This window comes from Falco punctatus, assembly GCF_963210335.1.
Source record: "Falco punctatus genome assembly, chromosome: 1".
NCBI classification, from domain to species: domain Eukaryota; kingdom Metazoa; phylum Chordata; class Aves; order Falconiformes; family Falconidae; genus Falco; species Falco punctatus.
The window spans coordinates 118,621,575-118,635,577 of NC_137580.1; the positions used below are offsets into that span (position 1 = coordinate 118,621,575).

General features: G+C 50.3%; 1 protein-coding gene across 5 annotated transcripts in view; it reads left to right on the forward strand.

Annotated features, from left to right (window-relative positions):
* The window catches only part of GAS7 (growth arrest specific 7), a 103,305-nt gene that overhangs the window by 61,705 nt on the left and 27,597 nt on the right, over window positions 1-14,003 (forward strand). For all 5 annotated transcript variants that reach the window (XM_080380782.1, XM_080380781.1, XM_080380783.1 and 2 more), the window contains 3 exons: window positions 1,085-1,138; window positions 9,692-9,781; window positions 11,854-11,969. In XM_080380782.1, the coding sequence (XP_080236908.1) occupies window positions 1,085-1,138; window positions 9,692-9,781; window positions 11,854-11,969 (260 nt within the window). The remainder of the gene's footprint in view (window positions 1-1,084; window positions 1,139-9,691; window positions 9,782-11,853; window positions 11,970-14,003) is intronic.

Here is a 14,003-nt window from a genome sequence, read left to right on the forward strand (position 1 = left end):
GTCTGACCAGCTGTTGGTTGCAAGAAGCTGCTCTCTGCACCCTCAAACTCACGCACTTTGGCCAGTCCCTCTCCTCATCTGCCCGTCCTGGGCCGTTCTAAGCCGCTTTGCCTTGACTGCCTCTGTCTGTCACGGCACAGGCTGGCTGCCGCGCACAGCAGCTTGCGGGCCTTCCCCGGGGTGCGTTCTCGGGCCGGGGTCGCAGCCACCACGCAGGCAGAGGGCGAGCCCCTCGGCCCGCTCAGCCACAGACCGGGGCAACAGGGCAAGGGGGGAAAAGCCGCCGCCGAGAGCGGCGCGGAGCTGGAGCTGCGCTGTGCGGGGCGTAGGCCGGGCCCGGTGCCCGGCTGCCGAGAGCGGCCCGCGGGCACTGCTGCCGCACGGGGACGGGGCCCAGCGCGGCCGGGGCCGCTGCCCCAGCCCAGCCGCCCATGGGGGTCGCCCGGGCGGGCTGTCCCTGTCGGTGGGAGGCTCCCGTGGGGGCCGGCCCCGGGCGCGACGCTGCCGGTGAGAGCTCGCCCGCCGGCGGGATGCGGGCTGCAGGCCGAGGGGCGGGAGCTACCCGGCCGGGCTGCGCCCCACGGCCCCGCTCCTCCCCGCGGCGGCTGCGGTGGACGCGGTGCCGGGCCGGGGGACACGGGGCGCGGCCCCAGGGCGCGGCCCAGCGGGTGCTGCCGGGAGCGGGCTCGCACGCCGCGGGGCAGCTCCCGCTGCTCCCGGGCCGGCCGCCGGGCAGCACCGCGCCGGTGCCGACCCGCACCCCCCAGCGCGGCGCGGCGGAGGCGAGAGCTGCCGCGGGGGCCCGGCAGCCACCCCGGCCGCCACCCCGGCCCGGCGGGAGCCGGCTCCGCCCCTCGCCCCGCCCCTCACCCCGCCCCGCCTCGCCATTGGCCGCGCGAGCTGGCGGCTGCCAGGATGGGCGGCCCCGCCGGGCGCTGGCCCCGCCCCCGCTCCCTCGGGTGCCGAGCGGGGGAGCCGAGCGCCGAGCCGAGCCGCGCGCCGGGCCATGGGGTCCGCCTAGCGCCCGCCCGCCATGCTGGGCTCCGAGGCCGGCCGTGACGGTGCGCCCCGCTTGTCTCCACAGGCCCCGGGGTCCCCGGCGGCGCCGCGGCGGCAGAGCAAGGAGAGCAGCCTGACGGTGAGTGCGGCGGGGCCTGCCGCGCGGGGGGACAGGGTGCTGCGCGGGCCGGGGGCTGGGGGAGGCGGCGGGGACCCGGGGAGGCGGTGCGGGCCCGGCCACGGTCCCTGTCGCCCCGGCTCCGGGCGGGAGGGGAGGGCGGGCTGGGGGAGGGGAGCACCCCGCTGCGAGCGGCTGGCGGCCCGCCCGGGGCCCGAGGGAGCGCGCCCTGCCCGGCAGCCCCCGGCCCGGCGGCCTCCGGGTCTGGCGGGGCACCGGGGGTGGCGGAGCCGCAGGCTGCGGGGATGGGCCGTTTGCCGTGCCGGGGCAGAGCCGGTGCTCTTGTCCCCAGCGAGGTGTCAGAAGGTATTTTTCTGTGCCAGAGAGTCCAAGCGAAGATTTCTGATGGGAAGTATAGGCAAAGCTTTTAGGTTTCAATATGAAGTTAATCTTGCTTTTGCTTTTAACTTTACTAATTACATATGGCTGACTTAATTAAGATGTTCTCAGTGTCGTGTTTACAGACATTAATATCTTTTGCATGCCTGGTGACCTCGTCTGGAACACACTTTATGCTTCTGGGCTACTCATCACAGAACAGATGTTTAGAAACGGAAAGGAAATCAAAATAGATTAATGAAAGTGGTTGGGAATACAAAGGTTTGTTTAAAGGGAAATAATAAAATAGATAAATGAGCAGATAAATTGCAGCGATAAAGGAGAGCCAATAAACATGCTTACAGCTGCAGGCATTAGCAGGGTATAAAATCTGTGAGAACAAAAGGAATAATTTAATGTAATCCATCATTGTGAACTGTTACTACGAGGGGGAGGTGTCACCAGCAGCTTGTTGGTTTATCCACCAATGGGCATGATTCCCTGGTTGCTGGTGCCAGGGATGAGGGTTCGGAAGGAGGGATGAGGGTTCGGAAGGAGCAGCACCGGTGCCCCTGCAGTGCAGGGCAGTCACTGCTGTGCGGGGACAGTTTTCTGAGGGCAAAAAAAATATCTCCAACAGTTTGCTTGGTTGTTGAAATCAGCTGTTGCGAATCAAAAATGTGTTGTGACTGTTCCTAGTGTATTGAGAGAGCAGGACCTCGGGAAGGAAGTCTGGATGTGTTGGTTGGGACAGATCTGCAGATATCCTGGGGACAGCGGCAGGACCGCCCGGTCTGCGGCGGCCAGGGCTGGAAATGCGTCCGACCCACCTAATGCAGCCCCAGGCCACCCAGGTGCGAGGGCCCGGAGCAAGCCACGTGCTGAACATAGTGTCCAGAGGGACTAGATGTGGTCCCGGGATGGGTGGCAGGGCGCAGCGCAAGGGTGAGAGCGCTTGTATCTCTGAAATACTCGCTGTACTCGGGGGTGAGGAGTCAGGCTGTTCACCGAGGGTGGTTTTCACTGTCTATTTGCTGGCCTGTGTGCCATCTGGTAGCATCTGCAAAGCAAGAAAGTGGTGTGTGTTATGTCAGGATCATTGGCTGAGCATTTCTTCAGCACAAGTCCAAAGCTTTCAAGTGCGATGCATCAGACAGACAAAAACAAGCTAATTTTAACAGCTGTTTGCTCCAAGCCATTGCCTGCATCAAGGAAGCTTTGTGAAAAACAGTTCTCATACAGAGCGTAAACTGTAAAACAATGTACATTTTCCCCATCTCCTAGCGGTCAAGCTGACCTTGGGATGTTCTTGTTAACAGAGCTGCAGGGCACGTCCTTAGCTTACTGTCAGATGGTTTCTTTTGTTCTGTAGCAGTGCTCAGGCAGAATCTTATTTTTTTTTTGCGGAGGGGGATTTTGTGATTAACTTTGGGGTTTTCAGTCCAGCAGACCTCCCACAAACTGAAATCCTGTGATACGTGAACTGCAGGTGATGTCCAGCCTGACCAGCGGCTGCAGCCTAGCTGTCTGTTTCACTGCTTTCAGCAGAGGAGTGGGAGCTCGTTCCCATCTTCCTGGGAATGCACCTGCCTCCTCTACATCCAAATAACCATTTAGGAGCACAGCCTCTGAAAATCCTGAAGGCAGGGGGGAGCTGGAGTATTTCTCGTTTGTATTTCCCCAACAAGATGAAGAATATGGTGTTTTCTCTTTGGTAGATGGATGTTACCAACACTGTGTTGTCTGCTTCCTTTGGAAGGGAAAAGCCAGCTGGGTTGCATCAGAGGCTGTTAGGAAACTGGTGCTTGCAGAAATTATTGATCTTCACTTAGGAAGCAGCAGTGCAAGACTGTGGTGTTTGTTGATTTTTGCAGTGACTTTCAAGGTGCTCTCATTAGTTTTAGGCTGGATAGTTTGCTGCCTGATTCCTGAAGAGCTGTCTCTCTGGCCATGAGTTACCCGTGGAAGCTGGAGCTCCTTTACCGTAGGTGAGGGAGAGTTAAATGGGGAATGTATGGGGGTGTGTTGACTTGGGGACAGAACCGCGTCTCACTGCAAGAGCAAGAAGCCTCTGTGATGATGCAGTATTTCTGATTGTGGGTTTCTTTCTGGAGGATGCTCTAGTGCCTTGTCAAGATATGTCATGGCTTGGAAAGTGCCGGCACTTGTATTGCGTATGTTGGACGCATAAATAAACACATGCTGCCGATGGGAAGAGGAGCAGCCTACATCCAGTAACTTGTGTTTTTTGCTGCTGTGCTCTGCACCTGACACGATGCGATGAACACAGCGTGAGGCTATGCTATGTGTTCAGTGCGGTTCTCCCTTCTGCCCTGGGGCTGACTGCTGCGTGGCAGAAACTGTCAGAAATCCCGTTTTGGCAGGCAGTGACGGAATCATCTCTGAACATTTCTACAGATAGGCCGAATAAAGAGGGCTCCTAAACACTTGTCGCAGAATCTTCCCTCTGAAACAGGAAGCATATCAGTTGACTTCCTTAACAACCACGGCTTCAGCAGTCTGTTCTCCCATTCTGTTGTGCCATTGCTGCACTAATTCCACGTGCAAACGCATGGTGTTGAAGCTACCTAGACACAGTCCAGGCGTTCCTGGGCTTCCCTGTCTGGGTAGTTAAAACTGTGCCTTTGCCTGAGCTCCTTGGAGATCTCCTCTGGCCTGTGCATTGTGTGGTTGTGCCCAAACAGTCCCATTTGGCAGGTGAACTCATTACATCTAGTGGAGTTCGCTGGTTTAATTTTCAGGTCTCACCTGAAATTGTAAATCAGATCGTGAAGTCAGGTGTTCTTGCACAGCTGTGCTGTGTTTAAGGTGCTGTGGATGTGCAGAAATCCAGAAAAATAATCTGCATTTTTAGGTTGAAGAAATGAGCAAGAATGTTGCCCTGCTTTAGTTACTTTACCACGGCTCAGCAAGCTCGCCCACTGTCTGCTCATTTATTTATATAGTGTGTTATGTAATAAACATGTAGTTGATTATCTAAGCCTTGATCAAATTATTCTTGTTTTATTCACGTTGCTTGGCAATGTCTCATGTACTGGTGAGTGCTGGTAGCCACTTCAAAGCCTTCATAGGACTTTGAAATCCATTAAATGAATGTGCATGTCCAGCCCAACAAAGTTGCTTGCTCCTGTGCGCACTGCTCTCGTGCAAATCCTCTGCGCTCATCTGCCTCCCTGTGACTGTTCTTCTGTCACCCTTTTGCATCTCAGACGTAGTCAAGAGCCACCTACAACGCAAACAGCCAATTTTGCCATCACTGCCAATGTACTCATGTGAAATAGGAGTTGGAATATTTCGTTGCTAAGGGTATAATTGCTTTTGCTCACAATCAGTATACAGGCAAAAGTATTTGAATCTACTTATTGAGTTTGGTACACCGCAGGTTTGTCAAGAGAAATTAATCCATTTGTGTTGCTTGTCTGGTTTTCTTCTCGCCCCCCTTCACTGAGCTTTGTTTTCATTGTGTTTTTCACAACATGTCCCCTCGGGCTGCGTACCTTCTTCTAGCCGTGGCCATCCAGTGGCTCTCACACACGTTTCCAGGTGCCACTTGCGTCAAGGGGCAGCTGGAAGGACAGGCTGCTGTCCTCTGGCATGTTTGCTTAGCTTATACTTGGAGTACGCCTTGCTGGTGTCTTGTCATTAATTTTGCTTTGTTGCAAGCTGACAACAGCCATTATTTTTATTAGTGAAAAGGCTGGGTGGGGATTTAATATGGTGAGGCTGATTATCACCTTGGCTGTCCCAGTGGAGCCTGCACAGATGTAATGCAGGTCATAATGCCTTGTTTTCTCTTAAAGTTCTGTGATTCCATTAGTTATGTGTTTTAATTTGTTTTGTTTCTTACTGGCAATTACAGCCGTAATAGCTTCTGCACGCTTTTGTTCAGGCCTTGTTGGCTAGTCAGCATTGTTGAAAGAGATTAGCGTTGTGATGGTCTGTCCTGTTGTTTGAATTTGGACCTTGCACGTCGCCTGACTGGCGGTCAGAGATGTGGCTGGTGAGAGCGGCACAGGGAGGGGGTGTCCCTGCCCGTGGGACTGACAGAGCTCTTAATGCTGCTGAATGTTGGGACGTCTTCGTGAGATGCTTTGGCTGTCTCTGGCATCAGTCAAAAAGCTCACTGGTGGGTCTAAGCTGGCAAACCAGAGTGCTTTTTTTCAGCTATTTTTGATTCTAGAAAAAAGAAAAGGAGCATTCCAGAGGGAGGATTGCGGGGGGAGCGAGATGTGGTCACTCCACTACTGGCATGAGGCCATGTCATGCTCAGTGCCAGCCCAGTGTTCGCCTCCCTGCTGGGAAACCCTGAGAGGTTTTAGAAACATTCCAAAATACAGATCCAAGAGCTCTTGTTTACATAATAAGAAATCTGTGGTGATGAAAGGAAAGTCAGTCACAGGATTTCCTACACAGTTGTATATATTTTTTAGTAATATTTCTAGAGGTTTGAAAATTTTTGTGCCCTCTCTGGGACTTTGTGTAGAAAACTGTAAGTTCTGTCAGGTTCTGTTTACCACACAAATAATCCTTCTTTTTTGTTTTTTGGGTTTTTTTTTTTAAGATCAAAACCTCTGCATTTTATTTTTTTAATTGACACCAATTTCCTTTTGAAAGTGATACTAGACCCAAATGTCCTCATGACTTTTTCCAGACAATTCCGCATCATTTCCAGACAATTAAGTATAAGCTTCTGAGAAGTGAAGGATGTTTGATTTATTCATAAAGCTTTTGGTCTGATGATACTCTGAGAGAATTAACCCTACACTCATCACCTGTTAATAAGTGTGCTCACTGTTCTTCTTCCTGCTGTGCACGTGGACATGGTGCTGTGCGTATGGTCCATCGCGGTGGGACAGCTTCGCCAGTCCGAGCATGGGCATTTCCAGTGACTCTATTTACTTCCTCCAGACATCAGTGATGTAACAGAGTTAATAAGCAGCTTCCAACTGTTACAGATTTAGTTTTTGTGAAGCAGGTGCTGGATTTAGCAGGGAATATGGATTTCCCGTGCAGTTTCCCTTTGCAGGTTTTTAAGCTGCAGGGAACAACTAGTGTGCCACTGTACGTGCTCCCAGCCGCACGTGTCCTGGTGCACGGTGCGATGGTGCTGAGTCTCCTGGTAAGGGCTGCACCATACACTGAGGAGGTGCCTATTTCCCACCCTTCGTGTTACCCAGTGTGACAGTGTTGGGCCCTCGAAATCTGCCCTGGCAACACTGCTGTCTTCACGGAGGCATTTGGTCCTTTCTCAGCTGGAACCAGTTGGTTTGGGAACACACAACTCCACGCAGCAGGTGTGCAGGGCAGTGTTCAGTGCAGGCTGCCAGGCTGGGGCGGCTGGAGATGCTGGGAGGACTGGCATCCAGATGACCTGGGGCTGGCATTCAGATTTTGATTTGGTGAGGGTGAAAGGCAGTGTTAAAGCCAGAAATGCCCAAAGCCAGACGCTGTATAACCCCTCGAGGCACCACATACCTTCGCATGGTCACCTCCAGCACTGCCATTGCTGGCAGGACCCTGTTTCCCGATTCTCCCCTGCTCTGGGAAGATGCGCTGCAGTGTTGCTCACCCATGGAAGCAGCTGGCCCACCATGATACATGGCAGAGCAATTCTGCACAGGTTCTGAGGCAAACTCATTTTTTGAAGGTGAAACTACAATATGTTGTGTTGTTTGAGAAATAGGGTGTGGTGGTGACAGCACAGAGGCAGGGCCAGGTACCAGCGTGGCCCATCACCAGCAGTGACATGGGGTTTTGTGACCTGGGACGTGAAGTGGAGCCTTTTTTCCATCTGCCCTTGCACGCCAGTCTGGCCTTTGCCCAGGTGGGTGCTTGTTGGACGGTCTGAAAATTTGGCTGAAGGTTTCTAGCTGGTATTTTTAAGACGTTTGGGCTGATCAGTTGTGAAGTTTCCTGGCAGGGGTGAGTCCCTGAACAGGGTGCTGAGCCAGGGCAAACAGGCAGCAGATCGCAGCGGAGCTTTGCCGTGGCTGCGAGCAGCTCTGTGTGCTCCTGCTGGCTGCACCCAGAGGAGAGGTGCCAGCACCTGGGCTGCTTCCAGTGGACGATGGGATCTGCTTGCAGGCTTTTAGATCTGGTGATCCCTGAATGGAGCAGGGGAAGTAACCCAACTTATCTGACCAAAAAACCAGGGCAGGGTGGGCTTGCGGTGCTGTCCTGAGAGAATTGAGCTGACAGGGAAGAGGCAGGAGGGGAAAACTTGAGCAGAGACAGAAGGTGTCCTCGGTGAAACATCCCTCATGGAGGGGCTTCATGCTGGAGGTCACCCTGGGGTGACACAGGGGCCCACTGCTGCAGCACGGGCAAGCCCAGCTGAGTGTGACTACACTGGCATGTCCCCTGGCACATCCCCTGCGGCCGCGGGGGTGCTGGGTGCCTGGGTGAGGGTGAGCACCAGCACTTGTCACACAGCCATCCCGCTCTGAACTGAGCAGATGAACACAGTCATCATCATGCGTTCTGATGCATGGCACTTCTGGTGGAGAACATCAGGGAATGGGGAGGTGTTTTCAGCAGTTCCTGTTGTCTGTTCTTGGGACTGTGTGGCTGGTGGAGGCTGGCTGTGGCTGGAGGTGCAAGCTCACCCATGCACGGCTGCTGCCTGCGAAGCGATGGTGGAGTGAGAGCCCCAGTCTCCAACCTCCTGCAGATCAGATTGAAGCCTGATGGGAGCTAGAAGGAAGCTGGAAGGAAAGATGCATGGTTTAAGATCTAGCTGAGGTGACAGCCAAAGATACTATAGGTACAGGGTCCTCAGCCTACTTTGAAATGGACTTGGCAAACTCGTGGCAGAGTGATTTTTGTGGAGAGATCGGTGGAGAAAGCTCTTGCATTACAGACAGGACAGCCACTGAAATTTCAGCATGGGCAGACAGCAGCAGGGCCAGTGTGGGTTCGTAGCAGCAGGGTTGTATCCCCTAAAGGCTTTGTCTGCGTTGCTGCAGCTTGGTGGATTTACACCGTGTCAGCGATTGTCAGCATGTTGCTGTGTGGGTTTTGATCCCCTCTGAATAGCCCAAAGGCAGATTCACTGCATGTGAGCACTACCTTTAGGTCTGCCCGTGCAGCTGCGCTAACCTTGCCCACAGCTTTGGGTTTGGATTTCCTGTGAACATTAACTGGTATTATTAAAAAAAAAACCCAACCAAAAAAACAAAAAAAAACCAAAAAACCCCACCCCAAAACCAACAAACCCATACAGTTATATCTGTGAGTCTTCCATCCCCCATTTCTGTTGGTTCCTTGATTAATACACACGTACCCTTAGTGTCCAGGGAACCTGCAGGTGCGATAAGAGGGACTGCTTTTGGTGTGCCTGCCCAGCAGAAATTTTAGGCAAGTGTTATGTACTGGCAGTGAGCTCTGACTCTTGCTGACTTGCCCTGAAGGGCTTAACTGTGTCCAGAGTTATTCTGCAGCACATTCTGCAGTAGCTGTCATGATCTTCGCTTCCACTGTGCTTTTTGTCAGGCTACATTTTCTACTGCAATAACTTAATGAGCACTTGTACTTTTTTATGCCTTTGTTCGATGACTGTGATGAGTGCTGTCTTACAAGTTGCTGTGGGTTTTGCACACTGAGGGTTAGCTGGCTTTAGAGAGACCCTGTTCCTTTTTGCAGGAAGCATCACTTTCATCTGAAGAGGTCTCTGGGATAGGTGGAAGGGCTGTGTGCTGAAAAAAATAACACCTTTTTTGTAAATCTGTAACAGACTTAACATAGCCAAGATTTTCTGATGAAATATGTCAACAGTGCCTGCAGTGCTCTCTCCTGCTAACGATATTTCTTGGGTTCAGGGCATGCTCGGGGTGTTTCACATCAGGATTTTTGCCACAGTTTGTTAGTGGTCCAGGAGAACTCCCTGTATGGTGCTTTCCAAATCAAGCTGGTTTTCCTCGTGTGAAATGGGTAGTTTATTTTCCTTGGAGCCAACACTCCTGCTTGCTCAGAGGAGCTTTCTGGGAATACTTAGCTGCTGTTTCCATGCAACAACCAATTTTTTTTCACTGACATGCATTTACTGTGGATTTTCTGGTTGGAAACGCATGTATATAACCTTTAATTTGCATATATCTCATCAACAGCTAAATTTCATTACCTTCTAACGCTTTTGCTTTTTTTTTTTTTTAAAAAAAAAAAAAAAAACAACAACAGATAAACTGTGTGACTTTCCCCCACCCTGACGTAATGCCAGAGCAGCAGTTGCTGAAACCTTCTGAGTGGAGCTACTGTGATTATTTCTGGGTAAGTAGGCAGCTAGCCACATGCCGTGTTGCAGCTCCTGAGCTTCCAAAAAAGTGGAACAAACAGCTTGATCTGTGGTACAAGGGGAATTTGGGCTGAAATGCAGTGTGTTAGGGCAGTACCAGGGAGCTTGAGGACACTGGTGAAGATCAGGTGGAAACCATCTAACCTGTCTCAGATGTGGGTGATTGCCAGAAGAGTGTCCAGAAGGGCAAGGTCAGCTGTCAGGAGATGGGGAGGGTGTAGGACAAATTGCACATCTCAAAATACATCAGCCAAAAGGGCTGTGCAGTGAGAAGGGGGGTAGCAAGGTGGCTGACAGGGAATGTTATTTCAGTGTTTCACAGAGCACAAGAACTAGGGATGCAGAAGAAAGCTGGGGGTATCACATTTAAAGCAAGAAGATAGTTACAAACTTTGTGTTAAATTGTAAGACTCGCTCCCACAGGATATTCTGGAGGCCAGATCATAAATGACTTTTTAAAAGGCTGAGGTTTGTGAAGGACAGGCCCCTTAGCAGCTCTTAAATTGAGTAGTTTTAACGCAGCCTTCAGCATGGGAAGTCTCTAGTGGCTGTGTTTCTGTGTGCCCTTCTGTGCTTAGCTCTGCTTTCAGGATCCTGTATCGGATTAAAATGATGCAGTAGTCCTTCAAGTGTGGAGCTGATAGAAAAAAATCTTCCACTGGAAAACTGTTTTTTGAGGGGTGGGGGGATTACTACCTCAAAAATGAAGATTTTAGGAATGTTACATTTGTTTTCAACTATCAGTTATTGAAACATTTCCTTTTAAAAAAAAAAAAAAAAAACTTGCAAAAAAAGGGTAGCTGTTGGAGACGTAGCAGCACTTCCCTTGTGTGTGCTGAGTGTTGGTGTGAGGAGTAATGGCAGTAACTTGCTAAAATACACTTACATACTTGCAAATGGTCATGCTACCAAAACATCGACATTTTTTCAGTTTCTCAGTCTTCTGATCCTAATGAGCAATGAATCAATAATGATGTATAGGCTTATTGTTTGCATGTGTCTTGCAGAAGTCACTGCTCTGCTTGGTTCGTTCTGTTTAGGCTGAGCCACCGTTTGGCTCTTTGGGTTTGGTGACATCTCGCTCTCAGTGAAACTGCACTTAAAGCTTCCTGCCTTCTGCAAACTTTTACCTCCTATAGCTCCACTCCCAGGACTTGCCTCTTGTCCCCCATGGTCTGCACATAACTTGCCCTCCTTCTTCAATCAGCTCCACTCCTCTCGTTGTGTTAGCTGCCCACTGCCTGGTGCGATGTCCTACGAGTCTCACATTTTCATTAATGTGGCATTTAATGTGCAGCACCCAGGGTATTAGAGCAAAACCTGCAGTCCTTGGGGAAGTGTCCTCTGGGCCTCATTGTTGGAAGCGGGTAGGAAATGAAATTCTGAAATCAGGAAACGCAGATAGAGGAGAGAAAAGAGGTAGCAGAGAGAAGACTGTGTTGGTCCTTGTAGCAACCCTGAAGTCAGTGGAGCAAAGGGTGGGGAGGGCTGTGTAGGAAACAAACAGTGAAAGGTGGGATGTACGGCACTCATCTGTTGAACAAGCTGCTGGTTTACAGCAGGTTGTGCAGGTTGGCTGTATTTTTCTGAGTGCAAATCGGGGTTGAACTTGACAGTCTGTTAAAGGTCGTTTAGGGCTGTTACCCCTGGAAGGAGCAGCAGTGTCCTCCCCTCTGCCCCAGCAGTTCCTTTGTGCCGGCTCCAGGGTCCCTTCTTCTCCTGGCAGGATGAGCTGCCAGGGCTCCCACTTGCAGAGCCAGCCCAGGGGCATCACCAGGTCTGCAAGGCCGTGGGCAGGGAAGGCAGGTTTGCTGCTTCGACTCTGACATAGTCCTGTGCTAGCTAAGGGTAACTGTAAAGCTTCCTTTTTTATTGAAAAAAAGCAATAAGAGGAGGGGGAAAGAGAAAGTGTTGGCTGGGGTTGGCGGGGCTCTTCAGACCCCGGTGCTGCCTGCGGCTCGGGCTCCTTGGGCAGCTGTCACGGGGAACTGCGTGTCTGCCGTTTTGATCCCCATATCTTTTCGTTGAACTTTGTTTTTCCTTCCAGGCTGATAAGAAGGATTCGCAAGGGAACAATACAGTGTCGGGATTTGAAATTCTTCTTCAAAAGCAACTTAAAGGGAAACAAATGCAGAAAGAAATGGCAGAGTTTGTTCGAGAAAGGTAATTAGCACTTTGCTATCAAATTAACTATTAATGGCAATAGCTTTTTTTCCTGGTTTAGATATTCCTTTAGTACACTAATGATATAGCTTAAACTGTGTAAGAGAGACGCTGCCAGTTCTTAAAGAACATTTAGTATATCTTTAATGTCCATCCACGCTCTCCCGTCTTCCCTGGCTCTCACTTGTCTCTCCTGCTGTGCCTGTCTCAGGTGTATGGCACACAGGCTGTCTGTTTAGATGGAGGGAACCAAGAAGTTATTAAGCTGCAGGTTCAAGGGAAGAACATGAACATGACCAAAACAGAGTAGAGCTGATATTTAGAAAGGAAAGGTTTTGTCTGAAAAATAAAGCAGCACCTTGTGGACATGGAGCATAGGCACAGTTTCCTAGAGGAAGATGTAAAAAGACATTACTTAGGACTTACACTGGTTATGGAGCTAAACTACACATACTTAGAGTGATCCCCAAGTCATAGAGGCAGACGTCGCTACCAGAAGATGCCACAATGCTGTTAATGGTCTCTTCTGCTGACATGGGAAGTGCACTGAGCACCAAACAGGCAGTTGGTAGATGCTCAGTTCAACCACGTACAGGAGATGATGTGAAATCATTACTCATAAATAGTGTAACTATTATTTGAAGTCATTTGTCGTGTGTCCAAGCCAGTGTAAATCATCTTGAGGATGACTGAAAACTTGAGAACAGCCCAAAGGGAACAAGCAATGTTTAGTCCCAGGAGGAAGGCAGAGCTCACTGACGGGTGTTCTCTCCTGGAGGCAGCTGCACCAGTTGAAGGAGCTGTGTTCCTCTGTTCTTGCCTCTGTGTTGGTGCTTGCTGCTGAGTTGGTATTGCCTTCCTGGTCCACTGCTGCAGACACAGTGTGGCTGTGCTGACATAAATCAATCGTGGTGTAAGCAATGAACAGGGCAACAACCAGGGGCATCTGTGTTGGCATTTGGAGGGCAGTTCCATTGGGCAGAACTTGCAGATAGTTGCTTTCATTTCTAGTTTGTTTTCTTTTTCCCTTTCATCTTTTTTTGTAGTATTAGGGATATGGCAGCATTGGAGAAATGCAAAGTTTAGCACAGGTGATAAAGACAGTCTGATACAGGAGGTGCAGAGTGCCCAGCATCCATGCATAGTTCCTACTGCATTTGAGATAAGGCAGTCTGAGAGACAGTTGCCTCTGTGATCCATGAAAAAGTGCGACTAGAGGATGCAGGTAAAAGAAAGCACCAGCTGGCAAAGGAAAAATACAGTCGAGAAATAGTCTTGCTAAGCTAGAAGATGAGGAGAGACCAAGCAGAATTGCGATAGCCATGGCCAGGGAAACGAGGAGGAAAGCTGCTCCAAAGAAAGTAATATATAATGAAATTTGACAGAAACAGAAAAAAGGAGCATTCAGGAGGGAGGGCAAGTTGGCATGAAATCAAAGAGAACAAGGAGAGAGCAGCTTTGACACTGGGAAGAGGCATGTTTGTGTCCTCAGTAGAGGAAGAAGTAGGCATGTTATAGAAAGACAAGACAGAAAAGATTCACAGTGTGCTGGAAACAAAGAAGGTTTGGAATTGAATGTGAAGAGGATCTGGATGGGAGTTTAAAAAGACAAATTCTGTATTGGAACAAATTATTCAGGATTGCTCTGTGTGAAAATGGAGGAGGTTGATGTTGAGCTGGAGAAGTTACTCACAGAAATGAGAGCTCAGGCCATCAGGGAAACCTTGACATTCCCAGCTGAGGGAGGAAGTACTGGTAAGATTTTTTTCATGACGATCATCAGATGGCTCAGGGAATACCAGACCACATTTAGCTAGGGGTTTTCACGTCCAGACAAATTCCCTCCATCTGTACAACCAGCCTTCTTGGAGGTGAGGTTCAGGCAGCTAATAGAAATAGCTTTCAATAGGAAACTGGGATGAGGCATGATAACTAGTTTTCTTCATCAAATAACCAACAAGAGGCAATACTAGCTAAAATATAGTTTATCAAGTAGATGCTTTTAGAGGAGCTAATTGTATATAGCAATCTTAG